The sequence below is a fragment of the Ylistrum balloti genome, unplaced genomic scaffold, assembly GCF_031769215.1.
Source record: "Ylistrum balloti isolate Yb309-2 unplaced genomic scaffold, AGI_CSIRO_Ybal_v1 Utg369916, whole genome shotgun sequence".
Lineage (NCBI taxonomy): Eukaryota > Metazoa > Mollusca > Bivalvia > Pectinida > Pectinidae > Ylistrum > Ylistrum balloti.
The window spans coordinates 729,926-747,869 of record NW_026782036.1 but is presented as its reverse complement, the minus strand read 5'-3'; the positions used below and the strand labels follow the sequence as shown (position 1 = coordinate 747,869).

Genomic DNA, 17,944 nt, shown 5'->3' with positions numbered 1-17,944 from the left:
TTAGACAGGATTCCTGACATTAGACAGGATTCCTGACATTAGACAGCTGACATTAGACAGGGTTCCTGACATTAGACAGGATTTCTGACAACTATACTAACAGCCCTTGATAGGTGTAGAATTCTGATACCGGTAGTTTCTGTCAGAGCTTGAGCTTAAGCATCAGGTTCGGTTATCAAGGTGGTCCATAATCTATACCTTACTTCAACATTTGTAGATAAGTGACAATAAGAAAACAATCAAAGTAAATGCAATCACAATTTACAAAACAAACGTGTCATAAATTTCCTCATAGTATATAGCCATTTTCTATACAACAAGGTAACTTTCAGTTGTGTGAACCTGATATGATGTTAACCTGGTATGGTGTGAACCTGGTATGATGTGAACCTGGAATGGTGTGAACCTGGTATGATGTGAACCTGGTATGGTGTGAACCTGGTATGATGTGAACCTGGAATGATGTGAACCTGGTATGGTGTGAACCTGGTATGGTGTTAACCTGGTATGGTGTGAACCTGGTATGATGTGAAAATGGTATGGTGTGAACCTGGTATGGTGTGAACCTGATATGATGTTTACCTGGTATGGTGTGAACCTGGTATGATGTGAACCTGGAATGATGTGAACCTGGAATGGTGTGAATCTGGTATGATGTGAACCTGGAATGATGTTAACCTGGAATGTTGTGAACCTGTTATGGTGTGAACCTGGTATGGTGTGAATCTGGTATGGTGTGAACCTGGAATGATGTGAACCTGGTATGGTGTGAACCTGATATGGTGTGAACCTGGAATGATGTGAACCTGGTATGATGTGAACCTGGAATGATGTGAACCTGGTATAGTGTGAACCTGGAATGATGTGAACCTGGAATGATGTGAACTAGGTATGATGTGAACTAGGTATGATGTGAACCTTGTATAGTGTGAACCTGGAATTATGTGATCCTGGTATGATGTGAACCTGGTATGATGTGATCCAGGTATGATGTGAACCTGGTATGATGTGAACTAGGTATGGTGTGAACCTGGTATGATGTGAACATGGTATGATGTGAACCTGGTATGGTGTGAACATGGTATGATGTGAACCTGGTATGATGTGATCCTAACATGATGTAATGACAGATACTATTTGCGATCTCTAACAATTCATGAAACTTGATGAAAGTCTTCATTTTTGTTATCTCGGTAACTGGAATCATCTACAATGTGCACCCCGTAATTACTCTGAGGGTCTCGTTAATTGTGGAAATATTTCAATGCCAAGGAATACTTCCATGTTCCAAGTACAATTGTATTTGATGATCAGTTCACCAATCCGCAGCGTGTTCGCCGTCTTCGCGTTGACTGGCAAAAGTCCATTTCTGGCTTGGATCACCAGCTGTACAGTCCCTCAGTATGAGAGTATCACGAAGTAGTGATAAGCATAGCCTTGTCGTTAAGTGTATTAACTGACCGTCCTGTAAATATAAAGAGGACAGTGTAAAATGTCTCACTTCAAAAGCAGAAAAGTCTAGTAACTCACCAGCATATATCCCACTGTCCAGTTTTATGTTGTTGTTTTTTTACATTTCGGTTTTTAAATATGATTCAGGGTGTAATATGTTATCAATCTTTAACCATTAGAACATACCAGTATATACACATGCTTGGTTATGGAAGGTCTAAAATATTTATTTGACCAAACTTGCAGATATAAAAATATACATCTCACAACTTTTTTTCTTGTGTAAGCATACTATCTTGAATTGCAAGGTTCATACAACGAACCTACGAATCTTTTGTATTATGATGTAGCTTCACAAATTGTATTTGATTATTTACATAAAATGTCATACTTAAGAATATCTCACATTAAGTGATGATTCGCTACGTCGACAGGTGTAGAATTACGACATACTTATAAGTTACCTACTTTGTGTGTTCCTGTAGGTACAGTATCCTACCTTAGAATGTTCCCACCTGTCCTGTACTTCTAGGCAGTTGGCTAGGTGGGGAATATAATCCATTCCATCAATTTTCACGTACACACACTGAAGTATAGTCCTCAGCTGTTTGGCTGTTGTGAGAGCAAAATTCTACAAAAAAATAATTTCACTGCTTATATATTCGAGCAAATACACTGGATTTTATTTTGTATTATCAAAGAGACAAATTCATAATAGTGCTATGCAAAAATCGATACTATTTATCCCCTCAGTGACTTGAATTTGGTTGGTTGTCCAAATTTTTTTTTTAAAAAAAGGGGGGGGGGCATTACATCACAAATGATAAAATCAAAGGATGAACAAGAATCTTAAGCAAAAATCTGATCTCCACTAGTCATTTCTTTATTTGTATCATTATCATTTGTTCCTTTATTTACTTTCGATGGTATGTATTTTCTTTTCCTGTTCATTTTGTTTCCGACATAATTACTTTTTTCTAAAATTCCATTCAGACGATTTATAATCCCTAAAAGTCTCCAATGCTTGAAGTTAGTACAACATACGTTAATTATAACATTACGGTCATCACTGACAACCAATATTAGAATGACATAATATTTCCGTGAAATGACACTACAAAAAGAAACCTTTCAAACGTGCTGACCTTCAAATCCTTGCCAAGTAATGACATTCACTGCCACAAGCCTTTATATTCATGTAACATATGAACATTGTTTGATCAGACAACGAACGTAAAGGTACTGTGTGATTTTTTGTATACCTGCTGCATCACGTGGTAATTACAGTAGCTGACACGAAGTGGGGCTGGAGACGAAAATAAGTACATATTGTTGTCAAGGCAACGAGGTGGCTTATAGTCCTCTAACTGCAATACAAAGGAGAATTACAACTATCAACAGAAATACAGACCTAAGAGGTATTTTCTGCAGTAGTATGCAGATATATGTGTGGTTTACATTGACGTTGTACAATGGAAAATGAAAATGGATTTGCCATCCTTCTGGCTTATGAGATTGAAATGGACCCTCATAACTTTATGCAATGTTTAACAACGATTTCCGTTCACTCACTGTTTTCTTTCGTATGAAAAACTTACGCCCACTCCACCGGAAGCTGTCACATTGATATCATATGCGAACAACTCTGGCCATATAGTCTTCATGAACCAATCAAATGACCGACAACTCAGCTGAGATTTCAGCCAAAGACGCTCTCCCATGTCACCCATTGAAACACTCTGCGTAGTTGAGAAAAAAATGTATACATATTTTTCTACGCTAAATAAATGTTTCTTCTTCCAATTGTGCACAAAGACTATCTTTAATAGTAATGTTTAATTCAATAACATAATCAAGTGTTTTTTATGTTTTAGTGATCTTACTGTTAACTAGAATCGTTATCTATTTAAAGTATTGTATGTTGTTAAACTCCGAACCGTGAAAGAAAGATGAGCTTACCGTCATGTCTGGATAGAACTTGTATACATATCGGGAATACCCGTCCATCCATACAGAGGCAGCCCGCCGATAGTTATAGAGTTCTACCTTTCTCCTGTCCTCCAGGAAGTCGTACGGCTGATAACGTTCAATGTGACCTACCCTCGAGCACGGTACGTGTACCAGTCGACCTCCACATAGCCACACCTAACATTCAAGGAAAAACAGTTAAGCGTATGTAATGAGACTCAACGGACTAACACTGAAGGAAAAATAGTTGTTCGTCAATAGCAATGGTACATTCCAAGAAGTGCCATTAGAGGAAATACAGTCGATTGTCTGTAAGATTGTACAAAAGACGCACAAGTGAATGGCACCTTTCCATAATTTAGAGTGAGAAACAGTAGAGCCAAACAATGAATTAAACTGCATCATACAGCCTTTTCGTTCTTCTAGGAATCGTCAGTGATGCTAAGGGTCTAAATTTCGAAGCCTAGGAGGCGACTAAGCAAAATCCAAAGTGATAAAAAGAAATTTCCAAATCCAGACAGGAAGGTGCAGCAGCCCCATAATTAAATAAATTTCACAATTTCAATACCTCAGATAATTTTATAATAGCGTCAAGTACATGTGTATCTTCTTAACCGTACCACTATTCGTGTGAATTAAATCATAGCAAGCAGGTTACGGCAAACCTCGGGGACTTAAAGTCCACCAGCAATGCTACACACCAAAGACAAATACCTAAAGAAAGAGCAGCTGTCCGTCCATAACGATAGAAGAACCCAAAAGTCAGACTAACAATCAAGGAAAAAGAGTTGGTCGTTTATAACAATGGTAGACTCACTCTATAGATTAATACTCAAGGAAAACACTTTTTGAAATTGGTGAGCTTCGTGCAGATTGTGTGTTACGGGAGTTTTAATTCTGAGCAGTTAAATAAGACAGGACATGGTGGGATACGGACAGTCCACGAGAAAGCTGTTGAGCTCAGAAAAGAAACTCTGGTGTCTGTCAAAATTGGTTATCATATACAGATATACAACAGTGCAAAACACAGTTGACATGTAAAACCAATCTTACCCTCCATGACAGTTCTAGATTTTCGCCACCCCAGATCTTCATTCCCTCATCATATGTGCCGATCTCTTCGAAAAATTTCACATCCACAACAAAGGCAGTCCCAACCATTACCACACCTCTACAACAAACAACAGAGCAATCATCACAAAGGCAGTCCCAACCATTACCACACCTCTACAACAAACAACAGAGCAATCATCACAAAGGCAGTCCCAACCATTACCACACCTCTACAACAAACAACAGAGCAATCATCACGTACCCATGTACAGAAAACAACAGTAATGTCCTGTTCTAAAACACATTCACTCGTAAAAACACCATACCAAATTCCATAGCTGAAATAGTTTTCAAATTGAATATTCTATTCCATATATATAAAACAACTCTATATTTGATATATCTATACATTGTCAAAACATAAGATCAAACACTATATTAAGATGCTGAAATCTACTATACTTAACGTACGGTAAGACGTCAGAATCAGATTTGCCATCCAACTGGTCCTGTCGAAATTCCGTCTCGAAAAAATGGAGACGCCAGTCGAATCCGTACCGTGTTCTATAGCCTTTAGTAAAGGTATACTTAAAACTGTTCTTCTCTACGTTGTCGAGTTGTGCCAAAGCGACTGTCCGATAATCCATCAATATTTGCTCTAACAGAGGTTGTGCCCTTCCAAAAAGAAAAACAATAACATACTGTTGATCTCAATATTTCAGGGTGCCAGATGGACATTTGTGTGGGCGTCATCGATTTCAAAGGGGAGGGGTCATAAACGGGTTGTTCAAGAAATACAAGGGTGAAAAACACCTTTCAATAGAAGAATTATATAATGATACTGCAAAGCTGAATAATGATTCAAACTGCATAAAACAGACATTTCGTCCTTTAATGAACCGTCGGTAATGCTTAGGGCCTAACTCGTCGAGATATCGGGGGTGGCAGAGAAAACCGTTGAGATATCGGGAGTGACAGAGAAAACGCAAACCCTAAAATTCGATGAATTACGTGATTTTCAAACTCTTATTGCAAAATTATTCACACCGGTCGTTTACATCGACATTTTTATTGCCTTATTATACTTATCCTGGAATGAATGTCATAAAAACAAATCAAAACAACAACAAGGCTAAGAAAGGTAAGGTTACTTGTGCTTAATCGAACTTAAATAACATATCCTTAGTAGTGTGTTGATGTCTACCCCAATTAGTTCAAAATAAACGCATTAAGAGATGTTCAATCTCTAAGAACATGATAAAGTGGGTGTTATTATGTCTAAAGTTACATATTTTATCTTATATCTAGTATACTCGATATTTCTCAAGTGTAAAACATGAAATCATATCTTTAGAATTAGATTTAAAAAGTTAGCCTGTTCCTTTTATATTGTGCATCAGTTTTGTTAACAAATGAGTAATATATATTATCACGTGATAACGTTTATTTTATTTTTTTTTTTTTTTGTAAACCTGACTTCGGTGATACACTTATCATCAATGGATATTCTCACCAGTCAATGTTGGCTTCTATATGACTATCGAAGAAGGCAACAGTTTGTCCTGTCACGTGCTTAAATCCCTCGAGTCGTGCTCGAATGAGTCCTGACCGAACAGGTAATGTCAACATCTTCACCAGGTCTTCATCAAAACTCTGTCGAATATAACGGTACACTTCCGTCTGGTAGACTTCTGTTTAAAAATGCAATACCAACTCACGTCATCCATGTAGTAGCCGGTTCAAATTACAGGAAACTGTAAACTGAATATGTTTGACTGGATGGAAATTAAAGAGAGTCAAATCCTTTAAAGAACCGCTCTAATAAAAGAGTGAACTGATTCATATATGTTACATATATGAGACTCCAGATATTTGAGTGCTTGATTTGTGATTTTCTTGTGGAATTTGTACATATTTTAGAAACATACTATATCTCTTTGTAATGGTGCTTGTCACTATATTGGTAGTATTTCTCAGCATTCGCCTAAAACAACTCGACAAAATCACTGGTAAAAGTGATGTTCACAATACAGTAGACATATTGGATTGACTGTATGTAAAATGAACATTACACATGATACCTACGTAATATTTCGTTATATTACAGTATAACATGAAGCTTTAAATAAAAGAAATCAGCGGATTTTAATTCCGAGAACATAAATATAATATCAGCTACTAGTTCAATGATTCCATAGTATATATCTACATCGATGTACGTACAAACATGTACAACGAAAAATATATAACTGCCAAATGGATCCTAAATGTCATTCACTGTTAATGTTACAATTCTGCATAATTATAATTGCTTTTAATTAGCACGTGCGTACGTATAACATTCACTTACCTGACTCGCTAGCGTCATCAACCAATATGATTTCTTTAAGGATGGATTTCGGTGTCCGGTTGACAATGCTGTAGATTGTCCGGAGGAGGACAGATGGCCATTCCTGATGGTAAGCGATCACCACACTGAGTGTTGGAAGACTTGCAGGAAAAGTCAGCGTCTTACAACTGGAATACAGTGTAACGTTTTACACGTTGAAATTCGCTGTTACAGAGGATATGTCAGGAACATATTTTTCAACAACAGATTCTTTGTTAATCGAATAAAAAAGTAAATACACAGATTTATTTCTTAACTGTATACAAAGGATATCAATTATTTCTTATAGATGTCTTTTCGTCTATGTATATAGGAAATAACGGACATGGAAATAAAACATGTATGTACAGGTGACATTTTTGGAAAATGTTTGCACTGTCCATGATGTTTATAAAATACAAAATCGTATGCCAGAAGTCAGTTTCTCATGCATTTCTACTTTCACCAATGAGATTTATCTCCCTTCCACTATAAGCAGTCGGCTAGATAAACGGTTTTCGGCTCAACATGATCTATGAATGGATAATTACTCTGTTTTAGAATGTATGTATCATTTAGACCATGTTTTTTTTACATGAATAAGCCTTTGACGGTATGTTGATATATATCGCTGTTCACAAGTGTTTTTCTACATTATGTAAACTGACATATATATCACTATACCCTATTTCATAAGATTGATATCTCAATTAACAGTCATAATTTCAAACGCCTATGTTTTAGGCTTGATTTCTACATATACATAAATGTTGTCCATGTTACGAGTTTCCGGACTTACCCCGGAGGTCTGGAATCTGGTATCTCCCTGTTGAGAGGAAGCGAGTCACTGAGATATATGTTAATATTATGACGTTTCCGTAGGTTGGACATCCACTGATCTTCCATTTGAACACCAACCCCCGGGGGTCCGTCATTCTGAAGTTTGATTCCGGAGTCTGGCAGATTGATGCGTGTGGATTTATTTCCCAGTGGGTTATAGAAGACAGCCCCTGGTCCCCAGTTCCGGAGATGGACTGTGTTATTATCAGGACCTTTTTTCCCCCTAAAATGTTTGTACAATACTAGCAACACGAGAATCAGAATACAGGCAACACTCACGTACCGATACAATAGCCTCATACTGCCACGGAAATTTTCTTCTTTCAAATTTGAAACAATAATTTTGAATTGTTTGCATGACTTAAACAACTTTTCTTAACAGTCACATATTCACCATTACACACATAACCACAACAGTCAGACGCCGAGGTTACAGTGGAGACTTCAGAAAAATGCTATAAACTGTGCGTCACCCACTGACGAAGCACATGTAAGTCGTTCATGGCTGGTTTACTGGCGTTGTTATCCCTGGTACAAAATGTACGCTAATAGGTTTACAGATTAACAACGTGACACATGTGTCTGCTCTGATCAATACACATAGCAGTGGCTACACCTGTACAGGTGTGTCCATTTACCTGTACCGGATATTGCTCTCGTTGGTGGAAGGGGGATAACTCTCTTTTACAAAGAACTATATTCCTCGTTTAACTTAGACATTTGCACACTTTTTTTTGACAAATGTAGATCGTTTTATACAGAAATTCATAAACTTTGTTACCTAGTCAACCAGTTATTTTCGGACAAGTTCGCATGAATCCATAAATATGCACGGTCGAAATGTTCCTCAGTCCAGCCTCGGTTACGATATGTGTATTTGTCGTTTTTCTTGCAAGTTCACACGGTCATACTGTTTTAACCGCCTGTCGTCAGTTAGGTTAGCCATTTCTCTTGGGGTTATTCAAAATCCAAGAGTAAAGTTATGCGCCGTTGCATCTATTAGTGTTTAGGAGTGTATTTTTTTTCAGTCCCCGGACTTATCCCAAATCTGCCTATGATTGATCGTAAATTACAATCGCAGCTAAACGGTACAAAATGGAACATTTTAACACATACAATTTGTTAAAAAGAAGTTATCATATAGATGTATTGTAGATATGTATATACAGTAAGATTATTTTAATATGATGTGTGATAGAATATAATACAGACCTTATCACCAAAAGACATGCATTATGCATCTGTTTCTTCAGACTGAACCATAAGTTGATCAAGTTTAATACAATTACTGTGAATTTCGTGGTATCCCCTTTCCCATTGTCATAATTTTTTGAAGACGCTTCAAAGGCGCTTTCATCACCAAGCAGTTAAATCAACAAGGAATTATCGTCCTTTATTTCACAGGTAATTTTGCTTTATTTGTTTACCAATTCTTGATGTTGGTCCTACTACCAAATTCAGCGAAGATTTGAAACATACTTCAGAGATTTATGTAAGGAAGTATCTTGTACAAGAATTCGAGATTATGATAATAAAAGTATACTTTTCTGTGAACTTTAACTTGATGACACAGCAAACATCTGATTCATCTGGTAATTATCATTACATAAATATTTATGTATATTTAACTACAAATACTTTAATTAACATGCAAAGTATTCGTGAAAAAATGTATTTTATCATTATGGTGACAGAACGGCATACTACAGGCAAGCACGTAATACTCTTTCCTTCGGAAGGAAGAAATTATCAAGAAATTTAAATACAGTATACACTGCATAATGATCTTCTGGTTCAAGAAAGAGAACAAAATTCATTTTAAACATATTTTTAATAACAATATCAACAATTCAAAAATATTACTTTAAATGTTTTTTGTGATTCTTAATTTTGACAATCACATGTTGGTTTTCATCACAAATATATCCTTGCCATGTGTAGTCTGTTATTACAACTCATAAAACAGGCCACGTCATGTGCAGTCTGTTATTACAACACATAAAACAGGCCACGTCATGTGTCGTCTGTTATTACAACCAATAAAACAGGCCACGTCATGTGTAGTCTGTTATTACAACACATAAAACAGGTCACGTCATGTGTAGTCTGTTATTACAACACATAAAACAGGCCACGTCATGTGTAGTCTGTTATTACAACTCATAAAACAGGTCACGTCATGTGTAGTCTGTTATTACAACACATAAAACAGGCCACGTCATGTGTAGTCTGTTATTACAACTCATAAAACAGGCCACGTCATGTGTTATTCTTACAATCAATTTATATAACAGACGAGGCTTTACATTATTCCAGAAAGTCGACAATTAATCATTTTGATTACTCGAGTACAACTCATGACAGCGATTTCTGTTAATACAGCAAATGAGAAAACTTATGCCATGCTGACTTTTCTTATTACAGGTACTCGTTATCAGAAATTCCACCACATGATGGACTGTAGTGTGTAACTGACCACACAGTCAACGGCATGGCAATGTCAATGTCAAATACTCAGGCGTTTACATTATCACACAAACTTCCAGCAATCATTTATACAGTATTATCAAATTACCAAATTTCAATCACAAACATCATTATGGCACTTCAACATATACACGATTTATAACAATAAACGTTCGGATAGAACAAGGTCACCCTCTAAAATATGGCACTAAAGAATGATCAGGTATTTACTTAACAACCAGCTCCTTTAAAAGTATTACAATAATAAAATGTAGTTATTTACAGGGATTTATTTTACATACTGAATTCATGAGATCTGACTGAACTAGGAGGATCTATTACAAGGATTTATTTTCAAACATCACCAAAAATCTTCAAAAAGATTAGCGATTATGAACACAAGAAATAATTCATATTTTTTGTAAATATGGTCATTCATGTTAAGCAATAACTCAGTATGTACATATATATACAAATCCATACAGAAAAAATGAAGTGTTCCTTTTGTGTAAGTAAGTTTCTAATCACTAAGAGTGTTTTGATACCGGATTCAAAATAAATACGACATTTTAAAGTTGGTTTCATATAAAAAGACAACAAATCATTTGCCAAATCTTTAAAACAACTATTTAAAATATACAGATAAAAGGACATAGAACAAAAGTTGTATTTCCTTTTGATATCCTCTTCTGAAGGGGAGATAAGCTTAAGTGGCGGAGTTTTACGCCCCCACCCATGCGTTTCATCAGTGATAATTATATTTTCTGACAAATCATGTTTTTGTATCCCCCAATTTTTTATATATAATGTCATGCTGTATTTTTCATGTGTGTCGTCATTATGTCTATGTATTAATATCTTTGGAAAATGTATTAGAGCTCACCATACGGTGACCATATCTATTCACATAATTCTTTTGGCTGTTAATGTGAAAAGATGGAGGATGCATAAAAGTATATAAAACAAAATTAACATTTCCTTATTCTGAAGAGAAAATGAATGTATTCAACGAACAATTACCTAGTTGGATTCCGATGTTTTTATAAGTATTTCCCTAGGGAAGATTACACTGACTTTATGTGTACAGACTATAAACTATTCATGTATAAGTTAAACTGATATGGCAGTGAAGCAAAGTTGGATAGCATTTTTTAAGGTTCAACTCCTAACATAAGCATCGTGATGAATGACTTAACAATAACGACACGTGTATACAGATGATTCTGATGATGTTGGATTAATTATCACAATTATGACTGTATTACTTACCCTGTCTATAAATAACCTAAACACTTTCAAATTCCTTTCATTATTTTTGTTTTTGTTATGTCGTAATATAAATACAGAAAATATAATTTTATAGAATCATTATTTCAACCATATACTATTTAGAAGTTTATATCAATTTTAATAACATGACATGTATCCAGTTTCAAAAATAGAAAAATATTCTCAGAACTTCAGTTACGTTTCATGGCAAGATAATGAATTACAGGGCATTTCAAAGTTACATAATTACACATATTTAGTATACTGTGTATACAGGAAATGTGTCATCCTCATATTACGAGATATTTTCTCGTCTTAGACTATTGCAGATGTAAACTATATGACAAACTGATAATAACACTCCCTTAATTTGTTTTATATATAAGTATGATTTATATCCCTACATCCTTTTTATATACTTTTTTCTATACTGATATACTGATATTCATACTCCAAATTATATTTTTGATATAAAAAACATTGTACACATCAAATCATGCATATTTACTTTCCATATGCTACATTAAAATCGTAACTGTTAAAAAACTTAGTACAGGCAAATACACATATTGATAAAATCAAATGCACCCTGTAATCAAATTACCCTATACAATAATAACAAACATTTACACTAATTTAGATGTAATGCAAAATGTGAGAACAATATTGTTTTTTATCCTATATTACTGACGCAATGAACCATAGAACATTTTACATTGGCTGCGCGCCAGTTAGAAATCGCTTTTGGTGTCATATGGACAATAATGTTACGTTACGAGTTGAAAATGGCGCAACATAACTGCTGCCTCCGTTTGATTTTCTCCTTCAAAATTTCTTTTTAAGCAGTTGAAATGTTACTGTTTTGTGATAAAATGTGTCTTTAATTTGTTTTAATTCTATATGAGATTTAATGAAACTCGTCTCGAAGTTTTCATTTCTGCCTGCCGAGGTCCGAAAAATGAATAAAAATCAAAGCCTCTATCATTAAATCTCAAATGAAATGAAAACTCATTTTAGATACTTTAAATATATTGCAAAAGGGAGAAATTATATATTGTTAAAATATCCTCCGATCGTTTTACCGGCTATTCTTATTCCAGTATAACAATAATTACTGTAAGACATGAATGCTCCGGCTCCTATGCATATACAAAGTATTGTTTGATGGATTTGTAGATGTTGTCAAATGTCATCTTTGACCATTTTTGCTTTGACATTTGCCTATATAAAGAATAAAACTTGGTGCTATAAAATCATAGGGTAAATATGACCCAAATCTGTTTTAAAAGAAGTTCTCATGATATGATATTTTTCAGCACGGGACGGACACACATAGGTAATGAATTATCAGTAACATAACTGGTGAATATACATGTCAATGGTTTACGATCTAATTATCTCAATTTGAGTGTTCAGAAACAATTACTGTATTCCATCAATTAGGTCATATCAAATAGTGATACAAGGATGGTAGTAATGAAACCACCGGGAATACTAGAGCAAACACCAATCACATCAGATTTTGGGATCTAGACACCGATACACAATGGTGCCATTTAGAATTGGAATGCTATATCAATTTCACGTTATCATTTTGTAATGGAGAATTCTTATTATCAAAAATGTGTGAAATGCACCCTGGTCACTATAAATAAAACTCATGCAAAGACACCTTTACCTTAAATATGTATTACAATATATTGCAGTTAACGAGTATGTAAATTCTTTCACGCATACATCGGTGTACTTAATTCTACATAATTTTGGATTATATCATTGTCTACTATACACTCCGTTACCATGACAACTTATCAGAATGTCCACTCGTGTCATGAGTAATGTCCTCTCTTGACATCTATTACATGATGCATAATGACTCGGATTTTTTTTTAATTAAAAATGTTATGAATTATGTTCTACTACCGCGGCAAAATGAACGTTCACAACATTTGGGTCAGAAATGAAACAACACATTCATTATACGTAATTAACCATTTCAAAATGTGCATGCAATATCATATGGTGGTGAATTATGACAGGAGCACAACCTAATTATATTTCATTACACCTTGAGATACTGAAAAAAACATATACACAGACTTATCAACACCTGGGACGCAATTAAGTCGTTACAAATATCCTACAATAGCACACTGCTGATACCCTGTTACCAAACTTCATCCAGTAACGGAGACCTTAGTCTATCAATGGTAAGAACAGGTGTCACACCGATATATATATATTTAATTTCATTGGCATGAAAATGTCAAATGTAATGCCAATGTATGTTGATGAACACCGTTTATGTTTGTCCACATAGTGACTGATATAACAATATGACCTTTATAAAACCTGACAATTAATTATATGACATTAAACGTTACATTACATTTTTTTTTTCATGCAAACTAAATATATTACATGTACAATCAAGATTAATGCTTTTTCAACGAAACGAACCAGAGAGTCCGGGTGTTTCATTTCACTTCTTGTCTTTTTCTCAAACAGGTAAAGGAAAATGACTTAAAACAAATTTTTGTGCGAGTAAAGCTTAATTATGTAACTAAGAAACCAGAAATGGTCTCATGACGACAACATCTAATATTTACTGTTTCCGTAATCATATTAATATCTTATCAATAACTGAATTATTTCCCCTCCAGAGCCATCAAATCGGAGTAAAGCAATCGATATCATATATATATGTGAAGATAGTTGTTAAGATTTTGATTTCCATCGATCAGTAATGCTTAGACTAAGTACATAATGAATTTAACACTGTCTCCCATATCGAAATAGATACCTGATCCGATAGCGACATACAATGTAAGAATGTCTCTGTTCCTATATAGATACGAATGATATACAATACGTATATAAGGAAGCTTACTCGTAACATGAAGATTCTGAAACGAGGAATTTTAACTTATCATTTTACTAAACCCTTATAGAGTTTCCATAAATACACGCAAAATATTGAAATTACTTTAATGCATTACCCTATTAAAATTTACGACAAGTACAAATACACACACACATCACATCAAAATTGACAGATATTGATAGAAACTAGAAGAAAATTAATTGTCTGTTATGATTCATAGACAAGTACACATACAAACACACATCACATCAAAATTGACAGATATTGAAAGAAACTAGGAAAAATCAATTGTCTGCTATAATACCGAGATAATAAAACAGGACAGACGGGTTAACTAAAATACTTTTAAGTCATTAAACTTATCCAACACCGACATTTCAATACAAACGACGTGAAATGGGGAAAGTTTTATCAGCGTAATAAATAATGTTAAGATATATTTTTCAAGTATACTTCAATGCAGAATTCATTATGAAAAAGCGAAATAAACATACTACACATTGCTGAGCTATGTAAATGATTCAATAATTAAACAATTGAAAGTCCAGACAAGAAAATCTTGGATGTATGTCGGTCAAGGAATCATATGAAATGAAGTAAATCTACTTCAGATTCATTGTTAAGTACTTGTTACAAATACCTACATAACAGTACACAAAAAATGGCAGTAAATGGTGCTGCAAAAGGTATGTAGTTCATTTCAAATTATACCGAAAAATCACTTCATTGCATTCACCTGCAAAGGCGCACCAGACATTATATCAAACTTCCATAAGTTAAAAACATTTCTATAAAAATACCCACACATACATTACATTTGTATGGACTATGGTCCGACTTGACTGCCTTTTACTACACAGACAATTGTGGTTGATTATGCTGGACGGTGATCAATAATTGTAGTTATTAAACTGCCATTTCTGAGATATTGCAGTTGGTTGACACGTCCTCATTACTGGTCCCTGGAGATCCATATCGATGCACAAACCACTTCTTTCGTGCTTGATAAACCCATTCTGGAAGGTGGAAACAAGAGTGCTTAAAGCAAAGCGTACGTGATATTATCAAAAACTACCTAGAGTAAAATGCTGTTATGTTCAGTTTATATTGTGAGTTCGACCATGAAAATGTTTAATCAGATATGTCACTACTGTAATATTCCCTGCAGCGCTTTTGTTTATTATTGTTTTTTCTATTCGGAAATAATGAAATAAAGCATTATATGTACAATTAAAAATAAGAAATGGCGCAAAACAGCTACCTTCGTTTGATTTTGTCATCCACATTCTGACTTTATAATTTAAGTCACAAGTGTCTAATAATGATAAAAAATATTTTGATAAAGTCGGCAATAATTAAAATTGCTTGACGTATTATATAGTAATTTCACATGAAATGATGATTCAATTAAATTCTCTATTCAGATGTCATGTGGTGAAGCTATATCTGAGAAGTTTGTGTCCTTGTCAGATGCATTCAGGTGTAAACAACCCCTCCGCGTGTTCATCATATACCAAAATCATATTTACATTAAAACGTGATTAAGATATATGTAATGTAAGAATATTCTTTAAAATAGACGTTCATTTTTGTGAAGGTAAATATATTTGCTGTAACTTTTTTTTCAAATACAAAGAAATACGGTTAGAACGTCACAAAACAACATTGTGTAACAAAAATAACACAGAAAGACAATTATCATGTTGATTATAATGTTGTAATATATAACATTTCACTTCGGAGTGCTGAACACGAGCAATCATTTATCATCCGACAGTAAACCAAGTTTCCTATTAACAATTAACGAAAATGCTAACGATATGATTTTGCCTATAGTTGATGTCTAAGTACTGTTATCATCTCCGGCACCTCTGTATGTACTAGTATGAGCATTGGTTAATTATAAATATGGAAAACAAGATGAGAAATGGACAACAAAAAGTTTGGCGCACTGAGTAACTGTCTAAATGGATTACAAACTAGATTCAAGGCTATTATTATAACCGTTAGTACTCAAATGCGATCAGGTAAAAGACTTTCAGGAAATATATACAACCATAACCTTACCACTGTAATTTACAGGAATACAAAATCAAATGACGTCGGCTTGATAAGAAGAAAAATTGTGAAAATAAAAATCATAAGGTAATACCGACTACTCACCTTCTCGTGTATCCAAGTGTCACGTGGTCCGATTATGCAGTCTTCAAGCATAGGCCTCGCCCCATCATACATTTGCTTCAGTACCACACACTGAAGAGATGTCTGTAGGAGCTTGTCCTCCCTCCAGGAAAACCCCTGTTAAACGACAGGACGGGGATTTTATATCCTTTCATTTCATTGTAGAATGAGGTTATATTATTTCGGTCTTGAAAATTAAAAACCGAACAAATCCAAACGGTGACATGAAAGATCATAAAACAATTACTAAACAAGGTTTTAAAACATTCTACTGCGGTAAAGGTTTGCAAAACGGAAACAAAAGGGGAAAGGATGAAGCTTGCATCATCTATAAAATTGACATCAGACGAAAATCTTATACTTCAAGATGGAGTTTGATAGATTAAAATGTACGGAATTATTTTGACATGTGTTAAGATATTAGCGTGTGCGGATCAGAAATACGTGTGCAATGAAGTGAAAAGGCTTATATTGAAGTTTATAAAATTCGTAGAGTTCTGTTGTAATAACAGCTAGCAGTTATGTCATTGAACGATTAAAGATATCGATGATATATCCTAAGTCTCTTTTAATGTCGTTATATCTGTGATGGTTAGCGATTGCGTGAGGCAACATATACAAGTGTATGATAGTAATTCCTTGAGTCGAATCTCCTGATAATGTATTTTATTTTTAAAAAATTACATTTAATGCTGAGTATACCATTGTCTCTAGATTGCTTAAGATTTGGCCGTCGGATACGATATTTTATGGTCATTCAGGTGTAGCATTTATGGACGGCATATATCTGAACAGATATATATGAACTCACCTGTGATGCTAAATGATAGTGGCAAGTTTCTAAAAATAAATTTTCTGGAGCCTGAAACAAGTACTGATGGTTGTCTAGGCAGCGGTTGTCCTGGAGATTTCGAGCCTGAAATGGAATGTTTTAATTGAATTTAACGGATTAAATCCAGATATAAATAAACTGATAATAACTCCATATCGAACGATTTGTACACGACATTCTTGTTTCTTTTTGTACATTAAATCAAAAACTCAAATGTATACCATGACTGTCACATAGAGTATTAAACGTCCTTACCATCGATAATGATAAGTATAGTAATTCATGTTTGTTATTAAAAACAAGATGTGATTCGAAAGACAGACAGAATTCCTAAACCACATAGCATGGACTATTAAGACATTATGTAATGTGATATCACAAGATAAAATGACTTTAGATCATCATCAATATGATAAGCTCGTATAAACGTGATGGAGAGATTGATATACATAGAAATTTAAATTGTCGCCTTGTTTAGAACAACCTCATAATGTTTTAAACTTGTCCAACGTTTTCAGTTCTTGTGTTTATGATAGTAATGACCCATTGATTTACACTGAATCTTCGATACTTAAGTTTTACTAATACAATAGTACAATAACTACATATTTATGCATATTCTTTGCAAATC

At 34.4% G+C, this 17,944-nt stretch overlaps 1 protein-coding gene and 1 pseudogene across 1 annotated transcript in view; both read right to left on the bottom strand.

Moving 5' to 3' along the window:
- Positions 1-1,315: 1,315 nt before the first annotated feature.
- Positions 1,316-8,039, bottom strand: LOC132546868 (polypeptide N-acetylgalactosaminyltransferase 1-like; annotated as a pseudogene).
- Positions 8,040-9,493: 1,454 nt separating this feature from the next.
- LOC132546846 (polypeptide N-acetylgalactosaminyltransferase 13-like) overlaps positions 9,494-17,944 on the bottom strand; it is a 31,335-nt gene continuing 22,884 nt past the window's right edge. The window contains exons 8-10 of the mRNA XM_060210574.1: positions 17,293-17,397; positions 16,464-16,598; positions 9,494-15,316 (exon numbers count right to left, since the gene is read on the bottom strand). Coding sequence (XP_060066557.1) covers positions 15,191-15,316; positions 16,464-16,598; positions 17,293-17,397 — 366 coding nt within the window. The 3' untranslated portion in view covers positions 9,494-15,190. The remainder of the gene's footprint in view (positions 15,317-16,463; positions 16,599-17,292; positions 17,398-17,944) is intronic.